Below are 18,542 nucleotides of genomic sequence, written 5' to 3'. Positions count from 1 at the left end.
GTTATTTGGCACGTGGACGAACGCAAGCCAGCGGATGTTGTCTCCATGACTTAGCAAGGGATGTGGAAAAATCCCTCTGGGAGGTTGGTCAAGAAGTTTCAGTCGATTGGAATTCAAGATAAGGTAGTAAGGCATGGGATCCAGGGGGACCTTGCCTTGTGGATCCAGAACTGATTTGCCCACGGAAGGCGAAGAGTGGTTGTGGACAGGTCACATTTTGCATGGAGGTCCGTCACAAGTGGTGTGCCTCGGAGATCTGTTCTGGGACCCTAACTCTTCGTGATTTTTATAAATGGCCTGGACGAGGAAGTGGAGGGATGGATTGGTAGGGTTCCTGATGACGCAAAGGTCGGTGGTGTTGTGAATGGTGTAGAGAGTTGTCAGAGGTTAAAGCGGGACATTGATAGGACGCAACACTGGGCTGAGAAGTGGCAGATGGAGTTCAACCCAGATAAGTGTGAAGTGGTTTATTTTGGTAGGTCAAATATGATGGCAGAATATAGTATTAATGGTAAGATTCGTGGCAGTGTGGATGATCAGAGGAATCTTGGGGTCCGAGTCTATAGGACGGTCAAAGCAGCTGCGCGGGTTGGCTCTGTGGTTGAGAAGGCGTTTGGTGTATTGGCCTTCATCAATCGTGGAACTCATAACGGAGAACACAGAGATGGGACCCCTCCTTTGATAAAGGACGTAGGGCAGGAACTCATTACACAGAACTCGAAACACGATGAGACAGCTCCCAACGCTAGCTAGCGGAGAAACGGCCGGACCTACCTAGTGAAGGCGTGAACATGGACAGACAGTTCCAAACAGGGCGAGGCGAGGCAAGAAAAGGCAAGACCGAAGGTGAAGGGAAGCGATACAGACAGGGGGTTTGGACAGGAACCATCCAGCTGCCAGAGGCTGAATCCTGAAGCTATTTATGGAGCCAGACTAAACAACCCCCCGTCCCACGGCTCTATGGGAGCCTCCTGGCGACCCAAAAGTCTTCCCCCCAGACTATAGACAACACGGGCGGGTGGTGGTGGGGAGGATCAACAAGAGAGAACCCAGGTTAGCAAGAGTTAAATGACAGTGTCTGTATCGCTGGGTCCAAGTCTGGCTGGACTGTTCTGTCATAATGGGAGTGTTGGGAGTGGACCCAAAAGCAAGACGCAGACACTGAACTACCAGGAACAGGACTAGGCGTGAGAAGGAAGCAAGGGAAGAGAGGGAGAAAGGACGCTGGACATAACACAGGCCCCAGACGAGACAAGGATATCCGGGCCTGGGCTAGGACCTGACTAGGATAGGGAACCAGGATAAGGAACTGGGGACTAGGAGCCTGGGATTGGACTTCGAGCCAGAGGCTGGACAAGGACCCGGAACGTGGGTCTTGACTCGGACTCGGACTCCAGAACCAGGCGAGGACATGACGAGGTTACAGGACGAGGAGACGCATAGGACGGGACGAGAGACTCCTGGACGGGACAAGGGAACCTCAGCACAGTACGAGGGAATCCCAGCACCGGGCTGGGCAAGGTACTCCTGGGCTGGGCGAGGCACATGGACATGACGAGAGTACAGAGCTCTGGTCGAGGGCGAGACAACAGGAATGGACGTGGGATTCCGGGACAAGAGAATCCCAGCATATTACGAGGGAATCCCAGCACCGGGCTGGGCAAGATAGGCACATGTACAAGACGATAACACAGAGCTCTGGTCGAGGGAGAGACAACAGAACTGGACGTGAGACTCCTGGACAAGGGAACCCCAGGATAGGACGAGAGAATCCCAGCACCAGGCTGGGCAAGGTACTCCTGGGCTGGGCGAGGCACATGGACATGATGAGGACACAGAGCCTACGGAGAGACAGGGACGTGGAACATTCAGCCGGAACCCCTCCTTGGGAATAGAACAATGGGCCGGGACTCATAACACAGAACACAGAGCCGTGACCCGTCCTTAGGTACAGGATGTAGAGCCGGGACTCATTACACATAACACCAAACACGACGAGACAGTTCCCAACGCTAGATAGCGGCAAAGCGGTCGGACCTACCTAGCGAAGGCACGGACATGGACAGACAGTTCCAAACAGGGCGATGCTCCAAAGCGAGTCGAGGCGAGGCTAGGTTCCAGGAGGAATGTGAAGGGAGGGATACACAGGGGGTTTGGTCAGGAACAATCCAGCCGCCAGAGGCTGAATCCTGAAGCTATTTATGAAGCTAGCCCAAACAAGAATCAGCTGCCGCAACATAAACGGAGTAAACCCGGAAATACTGGAATAAGGTGCATTGACCAGACTGTGAACCGGAATGTGGATTTCATGATCTGGACCATGACAGAGAGGCATTGATTGTCTGGATAGTCAGAGGCTTTTTCCCAGGACAGAAATGGTTGCCACAAGAGGACACAGGTTTAAGGTGCTGGGGAGTGGATACAGGGGAGATGTCAGGGATAGGTTTTTTACTCAGAAGGTGCTGAGTGCGTGGAATGAGCTGCCAGCAACTGTGGTGGAGGCAGACACGCCAGGGTCTTTTAAGAGACTTTTAGATAGGTACATGAAGCTTAGTAAAATAGAGGGCTATAGGTAAGCCTAGTAATTTCTAAAGTAGTGACATGTTCGGCACAACTTTGTTGGCCGAAAGGCCTGTATTGTGCTGTAGGTTTTCTACGTTTCTATGGAAATGCAGCTCCATTGATGTCTATTGATCTATTTTGAACATTCTCAACTTCTGAGCACCTGCACCGGTCTTGGATGGAGAATTCCTAAAATCTAGTAACTTCTGAGTAAAGAAAATTGTCCTCATTTCAACACTGAATCGCAGATCCTTATACTTCAGACAATGGTCCTAAAATATTCGCCCAGATGCACGGTTGAAAGGGTGACTATTTATACAGCCATGGTATCTGAAGACAACACCGAATTGCGAGACGCTATTATATTTCCCGTTTTCTTACTTCCATTAACTCTACACCTTGCCGAACGCGACTGGAATCCGCCTTAAAAGGCAGAACGAATCTATAACTCCACCGACTGCTACTAATTCTACACAAACGGGAGGATTTTTGAAGTAATTGAATTGCTTTAAAGTAAATGTTCTGCCCTGTTAATTTCTTTGGATAGTTATTGCTATATTTTCATTAGTATTGACTAATAAAATACAGAGTTTTCAGTCCAGCTTGTCAACTCCTGCCCTAAAATAGTGGAGTCGTGTTGCATTTGCTTTGCTTTTCCATAGAGTCTTGTTATACCGACAGTAAACACAAATATATGCAGTGTTTTGTATTGGTGCCCTTCTCGCATGTGTAAGAATTGGAATAGATATTGAACTTGACAAAATAATCTTCATCTGCACTGTTAGTATGGATTATTTTGTGATCCTTTCAGGTGAATCGAGCTGATCGATCTGCACTTTTTGCCCCAGCCCTTCGGTTGGACCGATAATATTGAATTCTAAATGGTATTCGAGGACAAAATAGCTATGTGAATTCCATACAGCTAATGTTCAGCTCACAAGGTTGCCAACCAATTAACAACAACATGAACATAATTGTATTTAATTGTCCTGTCATTTTATATTTTTCTACAATTGCAAAATAGGTGAAACACAGTTGCCACCGCTTCTGGGAGTTGGCAAAAACTACTGTGATCTGTGGTTGAAACATCCCCGGTAGATAACTGCAGTTCAGCTTACTTGGGCTCAGAGGTGAGAGGTTGAAACCGGGTATTCAAACGCAGAGTGTTACAGGTGGGGGTTTTGCTCCCAGAGATTCTCATGGCTATTAGATTTAAGCGTTGCAGAAATAGACGAGAAATATTTGACTATCTGTGAGGCAGGTACAAATGTCAGGCAAGTTGTGCTACTGAGATCTTGCAATTAAATTTAACAGTTGTGATATCCTTACTATCTATGTGGATAGAATGAGCAAACGGGCCAGGGCACTGTTATACAGGCTTCATAAGACTTCGGGCAGTGCAGAGGCATGAGGATGAGTGCGGTAGGAATTTGCAACACAGGCGTAAGTCCCCACATAAGTGCGGCCTACGTTAAAAGCGTCTACTTCGTCTGAAGAGTATTTAAGAGTCAAGGAGACATAAACAAACCGCCGGCCCATCAAGTCCACGCCGTCATACAACCACACACTTTTGTTAATTTTACATTGGCCCTATGTTCATTCCTCACACAGCTTGTGTACATACTACCACCTGCCAACGCATTTGGGGCAATTTACGGAGCCCTAGTAAACTAGAGGTAACGCACGTCTTTGGCATGAGGCGGGAAACCGATGTGCACAGAGAAAACTCACCCGGTCATAACGAGACCTTGCAAACTCCACATAGATAGCTGTGGCTTTCATCTCCGGGGTCACTGGTATCAGTACAAGGAAAGGAGAGAGCAGCCGACGTCCTCTGTCAGAAGTTTCTAAGTCCTCCCCGAAGAATGTGTGGGTATCTCCCGTATGCTCCGGAATTAAATCAGGATTGTCAGAGTATACTGGATGGTACGGCTCGAAGAGCCAGAGGGGTCTATTCTGCACTGAAACAATTAATCAATCAATTGATTAATTAATGGATATAGATGGATAGATAGATGGACAGATAAATGAATGAGCTTGAATCAGGCTATCATCTATTTCATAGTAAATTAAGTAACAAGAACTCTAGATAATGCTGTAAATTAAATATTTGTAGTAGTGCTGGTGGCGGGGATGGAGTGGGTGGCAATAAGTTTTTGAATGGGGGTCTTATTTTGCTGCAAGTACTGAAGGAACAGGTCTAGGACGGTGCTATAGTGATATCCGCACCCGGAATTCAGAACACGAGGTGCCGGGTTCGAAATCGGCGGGCCCCTTACACACTTTCCATCCGTGCTGAGTTGAGCGTTGAGTAAGTAACTTAGCCTCATAAACCAGACAACTGCTAAAGAAACGGCAAGGTTGCCGCCCGATGAGCCAAACAATGTGCGGGGAGGATATTTAACCTTTTTTTTTACCTTTTATTGAAGGAAAAGTAGTCATTGGTTCAGGTTGTGATGTAATGATAACAGGAACATAAGAATATAGTCAGAAACGGAGAGAGCATAGTAAGCCAATACTATTCACTTGAATGCACGCAACATTTGTAATAAGATAGATGATTTCATGACAGTTTTATACATAAACTGATATAAACTACCTAACATGACTGGAAGCTTGTTAGTAAATTTAACAGAAAGTTCAGAAAATTGCAGAGCATTGGAACATGTTAGTACTATATATCTATATAATATAATGAATATATAATAATATATTTCATTTAATATACAATGTGAAGCGTGCTCTACATACAATAAAATTTTATTTTAAAAGTTTAAGGCAACTTATTCAATTTCACATCAGTGTATGAACGAAATCTGAAATCTGAAATCTCCATGGAAATTTGGGAAACGGCACCGAAAAGTATAACATTAAACAAGTTGATTGTCCTTTATGAACATGAAGTAACCATCTATACGAATTGAAAATCAAAGCAATAGATTACAACGTCAGTATTAGAAGACCATTTAGGATCTACAAATAAATCCCCTAAAGTCGATGTAAATGAAAGCAAACAGCGGGAAGGGCAATAGGACATGATTATAATGGTAAAATAGCATAGTGGGCTCACAGACCCACCTTAACGGGACGGCATCAGAAGATTTTATTTATTTATTTCGAGACAGAGCGTGGAACAGGCCCTTCCGACCCAATGAGCCTCACAGCCCAGCAACCCACCTATGAATCCTAGCCTAATCACAGGACAACTTACAATACAGATCTTTGGAACGTGCGAGGAAAACGGAACACCCGGAGGAAACCCGCGAGTTCACGGGGAGGAGTATACAAACTACTGACGAAAGACATCGGGATTGAACTCCGGTACCCCTCCGGCTCGTACTGCTACCTTGGTGTCCAATTTGAAGAGGTTGTAATTCTCTCACCAAGGATGGATACGAATGCGAAGAAATGAAGAGGATTCGCCCGTTTAGCATGCAGGAGTAGGGGTTAATTCTATGTGGAGAGTTATAAATACTATACCTTAATTCTCCAGTGTTTAGAAGAGTGGCACCTCACTGAAATACTGAAAGCCCCTACTGCACTTGTCGATGTGGCTGTGTGAAACTAATATAGAAGTAGTTTCCGATGAGATCGGATAAGTCAAACGGAAATGGGGAAACCTGGAGTGATGATATTTCATACAATATATTGCGCCGTAGGTTGCGGTGTTGCAGAGCAATACGTCAAAAGTGATGACTTCTGTAATTAATTAGCGGTAAGTGATGAGTCCATATTTTGATGCTTTGCTGACCTTTTGTTTCTGATCTTTTAATTTTGATTTTCAAATGCAACAGAAAGTGTTTACAATATTACTTTCACGCATTATCATTTGGCTTCGCATTGAGGAGGTAAGTGGAATATATAAATGACTTGTTCATATTTTACAGGAAGTTCCAGAGACCACAATTTTTGTTCTACCCAGTGTGCATTTTCAATGTCTAAGACACGATATATTTGCTTGCAGTCAGTGCGGCATAGTGGACAGAATCAATCCCTAAGGTGAAAACAATTTCCATTAAACAGATATTTAAGAAAACTGGAGTAAGGTTACTGTAGTTTCACAGTATGTGAGAAGATCTCTGTTGAATTTCCTCAATTGGTTTGAGAAACCAGATATTGGGAAACCTTTTCTCTAGCTGTCAAAACTAGGTCTGGAGTCAACCGTCTTTGAGTGAAGATTTGGATAATCTTAGAACTGAAAAGTTTCCTTTTATATGAAGCATTCCTAACTTTCTCCTCAGAGATCAGAAATTTACGGTGTTCGTCGGTGACACTGATAGATTTTAGAGCACCTCGTAAAGCGCGGTGTACGAGGATTAGCAGTACAATGGGTAAGAGACGTGGTCCTACTGGAGCAGGGATAGGCGGTCGGTGGAGCTAGGTGGTCCAATGTTGGTACTGCTGCATCTTTCTTCGGTCCTTGATTTGTTAGATGCGACCAAATTGTTACTAATTTACTGCAAGGATCCTATAATATAATCAGATATTTAATCAAATCAAATATTGTATGCTTACAGAAATGCTGATTTGTGTCAGCTTACTTTTATTTCAAAGATGACTGCAAATATCTGCAGAAATATTAAACCTAAGAACAGACAAAGGTGGTCATTGGAGAATTGACTGCGATTCCCTTCGGGGAATTCTTATTGACTTCGTTTTATTATGCATTATCAGAATAGCCACGTTTAAGCAAAGCATAACAGGGAAGTATAAAATGGACATTTAAATGAGGATTGCTTTGGCAATGACGGGGAGGTGGGCGAGATGAATTCAATAGGCCTGGGCCACGGAATCCATTCAGGTTACTCAAAGTACCAGTCTCACACTATTGACGATGATCTCAGTGACAGGGAGGAAACATCCTGCGTTTAAATACACTGTTGAGAAATATTTACTCGCCTCACAGGCATTCTCAGGATCGATAAACAGCTGGACATATCCAAACTCTAAATAATCCCAAAATGAGCACAATTAATGTCTTCTCGTTACGTACATTGATCACTGCTCTCATAAGAATCCTTGTCAACGATAACTTCTACCTAATATCGTCACACCCCAGCAATGGTAGCCCGAACGCGACAACCACCAGAACTTCTGACGCCTTGTATCTTCGACCACTAATCAAACACAGCAATCGTTCATCCAAAGCGCAATATGCTTATATTCTATTAAAAAGGTCGAACATCGGTGGAAAAAATGGTTTATTTTTAGCGATTTTCAATATATGTAATTGTATGTTAACAGTTATACGGAAGATTTCTGACTAGATCAGCACTGCCTTTTTGATTAAGTTTTCTTTCGACCACATGGAATTGGTAATTCTTTGTACAGTGCGCAGTTTCAAGCTTTGAGGACGATTTATTGAATACTATCTGCATGCTGGTCAGTTTTTGTTGCAATACCAAATGCTGCGCTGTAGTAGAACCGAAAAGACAGGACCCAGCATTGCACTGTTATTGACACTTGTATCTTGGGCCAGGTTCACACTTCAATCCATAAGAGACAGCATTGATTGTGGGGTGTAGCGAACAGGACAGTTGTATAAAAAGAAAGATCGATTGTTTAAATCTGGCTTATTTTCATTTATTATTTTAACTATTTGTTTTATTATTTTAACTATCTGTTTCACGAACTAATCTTGATTAAAACTTTAGTTTAGTTGTTTGATAACACGTTCCAAATTTAATATATTTTACAAATATCTCAATATCAGAGTATATTACATTCACGGTGGTGTTGCTAAATGGGTTTCGGCTTCCTGAGCGCCGAAGTGCCGGAAGAACAGACCACGTGGAAGACAAATGTTATTTTAGCCTTTGTCATGACAGAGATTTATGTACACGAATAGTGACGTCATTGACTAGTTTTGATATCACCGCTTAAAGAGATGAAGGAGTTGCAACAAATATTCACCAAACTAGTTCCAGTGTCAGTTGACTCACTGAGAATAATATGAGAATAATCTGCGTAGTTTGGCCTGTTTTTTCGAGAATTTACGAGTATGAGGGGAGATTTCAATGAAATTGAAAATTCCAACAGATCTTAACACGCTTCATGAAGACGAGACTTTCCAAGATGAGGAGTCCACTATCATGGCTCCAGTCTCAGGCGAAGCGGTTGTTACTTGAAAATGAAGTGAGAAGCACTCCAGGCCTTTTCGCGGAATTCTGACTTTGGGGCGTTCCGTCTTGTTCCCGTAAATGGCAACATGGCACAACCTGCTCCTCAGTCAAGAACACGCACTTAATGTGCACTCGGTGGTGGAATTCTCCACCCTTTCAAGGGACAGTTATTAAAATCGACGCATATCTGCATATTAAGGCAGAGTCAGGAACATGGCGCTGAGGTCGAATATTAACTACAACTTGATTATATATATCTGAACATGTTAGGAGGATAAAATGCCCTTTTCCTCATTCCAGTTTTATGGTTAATAACCGATACAACCAGAGTCACATCATCAGCTGTCAAAGAATTTTGACAGCAGTTCATGATGGAACTTTCTTACTGCTCTGCTTGCATTGGAAAAAATGCCGAGCAGTTCTGAGATGGTGTTTTGTGGTACCGTTCCGAGTCTACGAAGCGAGCTAAAGGATATAACAGCAAACATAGCCTTTACAAATTTTTGCCTTCTTTCTCTGAGATTGCATGAGTGCGAATTCCATCTGTACCGAACTACTGCTGCTCATTTCTGACTGTGGGCATTAACATACGGAGCGGAGTAGGATCTGATTGTCCCTTTTTTGTATTCCCTGTTAACATATATTACCTTCGTTAGCTAGTGACTACAGGAATCGCTGCTATAAATCAACGCCCGTAGCCGCTGTTTTTGTACCGCGGCTTCTCCACTCAATATATTCCGATCATGTAATAACCTGGAACCTCATGTCCGCTTTTAGAATCCCAAGCTGTGTAACGCTCAAAGACGGCGTTAAAAGATGGCGTTGTTCATGTCAACGAATTTAGCGATTTACAGGCCTATGGTTATACTCAACTGTTGACATACAAAATATACAGGCTGCCAGAAGAAACATCTTTTACTTTATTTAAACAAAAGATTGTAGGACTCAATTACAAAGTGATTTTTCTTATCATGTAAATATTGTTCTACGTTTCGAAAGCCGCTCGCCAATGGAAAGGAAACAATCATAGAACGTTGCTGTCCCCGACCACAAGTAACACCACGCACCCAGCCTGCCGGCTCTCTCTTACGCACAGCCCGATTTCTGAATGCTTCGCTTCAGTGGAGACCCGAGAGACTGGTGTGTCACCCCGCAAGTGTACTCTTCATGTGAGTTCCATTCCGAGGCGGTCAGGGTGAGGTAACTGCTGAGGCTGTAGGTCTGGTCGCTGTTCTGGACGGTTCGAGTTGTCAGGACACCAGCCTTCACGGCATTGCCGTCCATTTCCCAGGAAACCTCCGCCGATCTAGGGGAAAAATTATTGACCAGACACACCAGAGTCGCCTTCTGTCTTTCACTGATCTGTTTTGATGCGGGTGGAAGAAGAGTAATCGAAGGACGGGTCAGTTTTCCACCTGGAATGAAATAAAATGTCCATATTAAAGAACGATAACAAATCGTGTGTGAATCAGTTAATACTTAGTGACTTAGTGACTCAGATGCCAAGTTGCGGTTCAAGTTCAACACCAAGGACGAGCGGAAAAAGTGGACAGACTTTGGACAACGGTGCCGAATGCGTGTTAAGCAATTGGCAATAGGTCGGTGCGGTGACTGGAAAGCACCGGTGAGGTTATTTTCAAGAGCATCAGGGCTCAAAAATATCGCAATTACATTGCCGCAATGCAATTACTCCCGTGCTAGAATAGGCTGCGCAGTTCCAATTATAGTTCGATTATTTCTTTTGTCCATGAATGCTCATCTATCTGAGGGTGATTTATTTTATCCGTTGCAGAGCGTCTACCTCGCGGTCTTCACAGAGAGATGTCATGATCTAAATGAGTGACTATACAAGAAGACTGGTGGTCGCTCTGCTGCATGGGTTTTAAATAAATAACCCAGGATACCTAAGTAAACATGGAACGCTATTCGCACACTTCCAAATTCTCGCAGCATCTCATACACTTTCCACCTTCAGCTATCTCCCCATCCAATGCGATGAAGGCAGAAACGGCGACTGTCGAAAAATCTCCCTCCGGTTTGCAATCCTCAGTTTTCTTATCAATACGCTATGGAAACACGAGCTACATATTGGAGTCATAGAGATATACAACAAGAAAACAAGTTCTTCTCCCACTTCGTCGATGCCGAATAAGGCGCCTTCTTCAGTTGGACCAATTCACCTGCATTGGCTCCGTATCTCTTTAAACATTACCTCTCTGTGTACATCTCCAAACGTATTTTAAACTTAATAACTGTTGCAACACCTGGCAGGTGTTTCGTCTGGCACGTTTTGCCATATAACCAACCACTTTGTGGAAATATATATATCCTTTAATTTTCCTCCATCTCCCTAAATCATTGCCCTCCAGTTTTAAGCACCGTGACAATTGGAAATAGATTTTGACCAAGGGAATCTGGTGCTTTCCCAGCATGTATGACGAATAAACCCTCCTCGGGTATCCTGCCAGGTACAGTTATCTATTTTAACTGACGCTTCGATGACAAACTCCACGTTCATGATAAAGAAAGCAGAGATTGTCATCGAAACGTCGGTTAAAAGCGATACACATGCCCGTCTGGAAGCCCGAGTGGGGTTTATTAGACTTTGACCATTCACCCTATGTCCTCCCGTCACGATTTAATAAACCTGTAATGTCACCCTTCAGCCTCTTTGCGTTCAAGGAAAAGCAATCCCAGTTTATCCCAGCCGTTCATTATAATTCACGACGTCCCTTCCATGTGGTCAACTATGGCCCTACCCACGTCAATTGCTTTGGTTATCTTTCCAAAACAGCCAAATAAATTTCGGAGACGTGATTTCTCACACACAAAATCAGATGACCATTCCTAATATCTTGCTTTTCCAAATCTATTAAGAGCTTGTCTCGCAGAATCACCTGTAGTACCCCTCGACTAATGTTAGGCTCGTCAGCCTGTAGTTCCTTAGCTTATCCTTGCAGACTCTCAAGTCAAAATGATACATTAGCCAGACTTTAGATTTCCGAAAACATGCGTGTGGCTAACAAAGATACAAAAGTCTCTGCAAAGATCCCAGCAATTTGTTCCCAATGTCAAATGTGTTGACATTTGGGGATATAGAGAGCAAGGCCCCGAGATTTATCACCTGTTACTCTCCTCAAAAACGCCAACTGCGCATTTTATATAATATCATTATGCTTCAGGGCATCGCATTGTTTGTCTCTGAATTTCCTAGCTTCTATGACTTTTCCACTGTAAAGTAGATTGGACGTATCGATTTCATTCCACGTCAGTCTCCTGAGGCTCCACACATCCTCTATCTAATCCTTACGTGGACCTTTTCTCTCCCTCGCTGCTCTTAATATATTCAAAGAATCTCTTCGGATTAACTTATCTGCTAAAGATATATCCACATTTGTTCCTATTTTCTTCATCAACTGAATTCCAAAATTCCATTTAGTGTGCGTTGTTTGAATTTCCAGCATCTGCAGATTTCCTCGTGTTTGCTCCAAAACTCCTTATTCTCTCAACAAGTTTTGCTTGATCCCAGTTAGCTCTACATCACATTTTCTGTATCCTGAGCAGAACCTCTATACATTTCCATCAAGAAGCGCTCCTCAATCCTACCTACCTTGCCGTTAACTCTGACAGAAACATATTTGCCCTGAATTCCCTGCATCACACTTTAAAAAGCTTCCGACTTGCCAAACTTCACTACACCTGCTAACAGCTTCTCCAAATCAATCCTTGAGAGTTTTGGTCTAATGCCATCAAATTTTGCTTTGTTCCAATTTAGGCTCCAACTTGTGAACTACTACTATTTGTTTTTCAAAACTTCTTTAAAAACTAATAGATTTATGATGACTGGAACCAAAACGCCCATTCAATCGCTTGCCAAGCCTCATGTCCTAAAAAGAGATTGATTCAGAGGCTGGAGATGAAACAGTGGATCATTTTAACTAAATTCTATATTCCATGGTACGGAATTCCCATAACCTGTTGAGGGTTAATACGAACGGACAGGCATTTTAGGAGATTTTCTTTCTCTCTAACTCATGATGTCCTGGCCTTGCCAGTGTTTATCGCGATATTGTAAGTGAAATCAATTTGTTTTTAACTCATCATACTTGTACCCTTGAAGTGTTTGAAAGGAGAACGTACGGGAATGAATTTTACTATCGCAACCCAAGAGAGATAATAATGGAAGGAAGTCAATTAGCTTAACTCTGTGTTTAATTCATGCATTAACTTCTTTCGTGTCGCATGAAACATTTTCAGCAACGTATACAATTCGGTCAAATATTCCCAGGTCAGAAACGGTCCAGTATAGAAAAAGTAACCTGAACCCTGCAGCATCGATTACTTGAGGAACCGATTCTGATCATACAGAGCAGAGGGAGGAGCTACCAGCATGTAAACTCAATGCAGCAGTTAATGTGCATAGAAATAGCCCAAATCAGGTCATTTGCGCTTTCAAGATAACTGTAGAATGATTGCTACAAATACAAATTAGGTTACTGCCAACCATTTAAACTTGTTGCCGGCTATGTTACTGTAACAACAAAGAGAATTCGCAGCATGTAAGCTTTTCAGTGTTTGCAGTGTTTATGACAATCGCACCGCAGCAATCTATGGTGAGGTTATAGAAAGCTCCTTGAAAAGTCAATCGTTTTGGGGTTCATCATCCTAATACATGATTGCAATTGTTCACTTCAAACCGTTTTGTAACAACGATTTTCTTATTTCCACTAGTGTTCTGGGTTAAAATATGGCTGTTGTTTTCGTAACTGGTGTTAGCTTAAGGTGGCTATAGATGGAATTAAGTTTCAAGCAATAAATCCCAGTCGACTTAAGTTTAGAAAATAACGAAAGCATGCTGGTGATAGATTATTCCGAAAGAGTTCTGCTTCTATTCTATTGTTCGAATTAGTTCATTGACTCCCTTTCTCATGGAAAAATCTTATGCAAAGAGGACATGAATTTCTAGCGTTCGAAACTAATCCTTAAATTCTGTGTTGGTTCGGGAGATTTGGGGGAGATTCTGGTTATCAGACTCAAATTCTCGGTCCAAAAGGAATTGAGAGATATTTCCTTATCACAGGGACCCTCCAGTGTTATAACTACAACAGCGCATACACAAACCACTGGAGGAACTCGGCAGACCATGCAGCAACTATTCTAACCGTCCCTTTCAATTTCTTTGAGTCGAACAGCCTCTTCCTTCCACCGCGCCACCCCCCCCCCCCCCCAAAGTGACACGTTTACAGAATTTGGCCTCATATGCTTTAAAGAATAAGTGAACCCCTAAATAGGACAATAACACTCATGGATTAAATATTTTAACTAAAATTACTTTTCCTGCTAATACCTCCTCACGTCTCTAAGTTAAATATTCCGAAATTTACCATGTGCGATCTTCTGACTATTAGTAAAAGATGGAAATTATTCTCGCTGTACACTCCTTCTGCATTAACCGCGAGAAGAACAAAATGTTGAAGCTTTTACGTCCAGAATGCTGCTGAATGCATGCATGATCGGCGTTATGTGCAACGCTGTATGACGTGGGCAATGACCATGATTGCTCTTGGCAAATATTTCTACAGAAATAGTCTGCCATTGCCTTCCTCTTGGCAGTGTCTTCGCAAGCCATTATCAATACACTTCAGAGATCATCTGTCTGGCGTCAGTAGTCGCATAATCAGAAATTCTGATTATACGTCCATCCACCACTTGCTCACATGGTTTCACGTAACCCTGATCAGGGAGCTGAGACGGTAATATACCGTGCTCAAGGGTAACATGCAGGCTACATAGGGAAGCAACGCATTATACCTCCCCTGGTAGAGACGTATCTCCACCCTACCACCCAAATACAATCACAAAATAGATTAAATTCCATTTTTAAAGTGCCATCTTCACATAATAGTTGTAGCTACAATCCAATTGACTCCATGACTTTTAAAAAGTGGATCCACAAAATGATAAAGAAATTCAACGGCATAAAGTACAATAAGCGCTGCTTACCTGTTACAGTCAACTTGGTGCCTCCGCCGAAGTGAAACGCTCTTGACGCCCACCAGCCACAGTAGTAATCGGCGTCGTCCTCCAGTTGAACATTGCTAATAGTTAAAAATGCGGCGTTGCTCGAAGACTGAGACCTTCCAGAGAATCTATCGGGAATGCCAATACCCTTTACGTCCCGGCTGAGATCATGATAGAGGAGAAATCGGGGAGCGCCATCAGGTTTCTGCTGATACCATGCTATATCAGAATTTCCGAAGTTGGCGCCCGACACTCTACAGCCGATCTTCACAGTTCCTCTCGGCTGAACGGACAGCGATCCCTCTTGATTTAATGTGATCTCTGCATTTGAATCTAGAAAAAAAAACAGTATTAGATGGCAGGCTTCGTGTGATTAATTATCTGCAGCATGAAAGCGCTCTAAAAATCCAAATAACTTTTATTAGGTACTTACAGGCTGCGCAAATTATCAAGATGACACCCACCCTCCCGGACATCGTGAATTCGGATGAGTTCTGCAAAGTGCACGGTTTGCAAACAGAGTATAACGCTGGCCGGCTCTCCTTGCCTTATCAGTGCAACGAAGAGGACCACGTGATTGTGCGCTCTACATTTATGCAAAGTAACGCTGAGATTCCGAGACTGAATGGAGCAGCTGTGTTCAAGTCGCCATCTCGTAAGATTTCCCAGCTCGAAATGGCGACATTGACGAACAATCCGATAGTGATTTTGCACGTTATATGTGTTCACAAATTTTTATCTGTACCTGCATAAACTGCTCAAGAACGTCGCAGTACCTGTCAGTTAATGTCTAAATGTTTAACCTTCCCTTTACACGTATCAGAAATCAGAAAATCAATCACCTTACTAACCTTGCAACAAACCCGATACTCTTCAATAAAGAAACCTATCCATGAGTTTCAGCTATGTGTACCGTGCATCGTGATCATGCGTGATCCTCACAATTAGTAGATTTTTAATGAAAACTCCAAAAATCCTTGTATGTCTCGGTTGCTTTGAGATGTATCCAAGCGCCACGAGTAAGCGAGAAATTAACAGAATAAATCAAAAGTGTACGGCCTGCTAAAAATGCTATATTCGGTGATGACATTGGGTGATTCAACATGCAAAATCAAATATATTGATCATGATTGTGTTTATTACTTTAACTAGGTTGCCGGGCACATAGCATATGAACGGATTCGGAATACAGTATTGTCAGGACACAAATACTTACGTCAGCTGAGAGACTATATAAAAATTATTGTTCAGCTGAAAGAGTGACTTTGACAGTAAGCTTGACAAAGACATTAAACGTTTTGAATTTAATTTTATTATAGGCATCCGTTAGTTTCGATAGCCCATGGATTTCCGCCTTGGAAAGTTTCCAGGGTGCAGGCCGGGCAGGGTTTGTATGGAAGACCGGCAGTTGCCCATGCTGCAAGTATCCCCTCTCCACTCCACCGATGTTGTCCAAAGGAAGGGCAAGGGCCGATACAGATTGGCACAGGTGTCGTCGCAGAGCAATGTGTTGTGAAAACCTTTGCTCAACGGCACAATACGGTGCCTTAGCTGATTTTATTTTAGCTTTGTATATAAGGAAAAATATTTATGGCAAAGTATTTGTACCCATAAAACACTAACATAAGTAGTTGGCGAAACAAGACAGCAATAAAGAATAACACTGCAGAACTTTGTTGTGGAATATTTTGCAGGAGATGGTGTTGGGGAAAAAAAGACTTGTTAAAGTACTAGATAAATAATTGAAAAAGATAAAGCTGTAAACTCCTTCTCAATTTGATGATCCTCCAAACCACGGAAACTTTTGCGTAGAAATATGCAATCTATTCCCCTCGTTAAAGTAACTTAAACGATCGATTCACTCTTAAACGGGAATAACTCTTCGCAAACAACGATTGAACGCAAAGCGACATGCAGTCCACCCATCGGGTTCTTTTAACTTCCTCTTATTCACGTCATTACAGTTAGTTAGGTATGTATATCTAAATTGGAAAAGACCAATTTTGATGGCATCAGAAAGGATCTGGCAAGTGTGGATTGGGACAGGCTGCCTTCTGGTAAGGGTGTACTTGATAAATCGGAGGCCTTCAAGCGTGAAAATCTGAGAGTAAAAGCCTTGTATGTGCCTGTCGAAACAAAAGTTAAAGAAAACGTGTTCAGAGTTTTCAAGAGATATTGAGGCCATGTCTAAGGAGAAAAAGGAAGAGCATCGCAGGTGCTGGCAGGTACGGACAAAGGAGGTACTTCTAGAGTATATGAATTGCAAGAGGACACATAAGGAAGAAATCAGGAGGGCAAAAGGAAGGTCTGATGCTTGCAAAGTGAATGTGAATTCTAAGGGTGACTAGAGATATATTGCGATCAAAAGGATTGCAAGGGACAGAAGTGGTCCTATGGAAGATCAGAATGCTAAAATGTGTGGAGCCAGAAGAGATGGGAAGATCTTAAATCTTTATTTTCGTTGCAACTCTATTCACTCGAGAGACGGACACAGAATCTATAGAAACGAGGGAAAGAGGAAGCGAGTTCGAGGACCCTATGCAGACTTCAGAAGAAGAGGTGTTGCTATCCTGAGGCAAATTAGGGTGATAAATCCCCAGGCCTAACAAAGTGTTCCCTTGAACTCTGTGGAAGGCAATTGCAGAAACTACAGGAGCCCTAACAGCATGATTCTTAAGGACAGGAGAAGTACCGGAATATTACAGGATAGCCAATGTTCTCCCGCTGTTTAAGAAAAGCTCTAAACATGCACCAGGTAATTGAAGGCGAGTGAACCTGACATCAGTGTTGGGAGGTATTCTAAGAGATAGGATCGATGAGTATTTGGATAGAGAGAGATTGATCAGGGATGATCAGCATGGCTTTCTGCTTGGTAAGTCGAGACGAACCAAGTTTTTCGAGGAAATTACCAGGAAAGTGGATGAAGGCAACGTAGTGGATGGTGTCTACATGGACTTCAGCAAGGCATTTGAAAAGGTCCCACATGGGAGGCTGGTCAAGAAGTTTAAGTTGCTCAGCATGAAAGTTGAGGTCATCAAATAGCTCAGACATAGGCTTTGGGGGAGAAACCAGAGAATGACAGGAGATGGTTAGCTCTCTTACTGGAGGCCTGTAACTGGTGGAGTGTCCGTGCGAGCGTTGTTGTTTGTCATCTATATCATTGATAACCTGGTTACCTAGATCAGCACCTTTCTGGTTGACACCAAGATTGGGGGTATAGTGGACAGCGAGGAAGACTATCAGTCCTTCTGGGGCGATCTGGCCCAGTTCGAAATCTAGGCTGAAAAATGACAGATGGAATTTAATGCTGACAAGTGCAAGCTGTTCACCTTTGGTTGGGCCAATCAGGGCAGGTGTTACACAGTGAACGGAAGGGCACTGAATAATGTCGGGATTGCTATTGACAACCCTTACCCTTCTTTCAAAGTTCAAAGTACATTTATGATCAGTGTTTACTATATACAACATTGATATCCTCCTCCTGACAAGCAGCTACCCAATAGAACCCATTAAAAAGGAAGATCGTCAAACATCCAATGTGCATGAAAAAACACAAGTCCTACAAACAATAAAAGTACGTAAGTTGCATTCAATACTGAAGTCGAGGAACAGCCACAAAGCCAGTCAGAAAGCTATAGCTGCAAGCCCAACGGTCTCCTGTGTCGTTTCTATCCATCTACATGAACTGAAAATGAAAGCAATAGATTAAATAGTAATGTCAGTATTAGAAGACAGCGTAGTTTCTATAAGTAAATCACAGCGAGTCAGTGGGAATGAACAACAGTCAGCTGGGAAGGCAAGAGGCTTTGTTTATATTGGTAAGTAAACCAATAGTGT

General features: G+C 42.8%; 1 protein-coding gene across 1 annotated transcript; it reads right to left on the bottom strand.

Annotated features, from left to right (window-relative positions):
- Window positions 1-9,583: 9,583 nt before the first annotated feature.
- LOC132401372 (immunoglobulin lambda-1 light chain-like) lies at window positions 9,584-17,857 on the bottom strand. The gene is made up of 4 exons (XM_059983499.1): window positions 17,808-17,857; window positions 15,170-15,291; window positions 14,688-15,038; window positions 9,584-10,099 (listed from the first exon to the last, which is right to left on the bottom strand). Exons 1-4 carry the CDS (start codon window positions 17,855-17,857, stop codon window positions 9,771-9,773), a joined length of 852 nt encoding a protein of 283 aa, XP_059839482.1. The 3' UTR covers window positions 9,584-9,770.
- Between the last annotated feature and the right edge of the window lie 685 nt (window positions 17,858-18,542).

The sequence above is a fragment of the Hypanus sabinus genome, chromosome 10 (genome assembly GCF_030144855.1).
Source record: "Hypanus sabinus isolate sHypSab1 chromosome 10, sHypSab1.hap1, whole genome shotgun sequence".
NCBI classification, from domain to species: Eukaryota; Metazoa; Chordata; class Chondrichthyes; order Myliobatiformes; family Dasyatidae; genus Hypanus; species Hypanus sabinus.
Note: the sequence above shows the minus strand (reverse complement) of the source record. Positions and strands in the feature narration are given on the sequence as shown.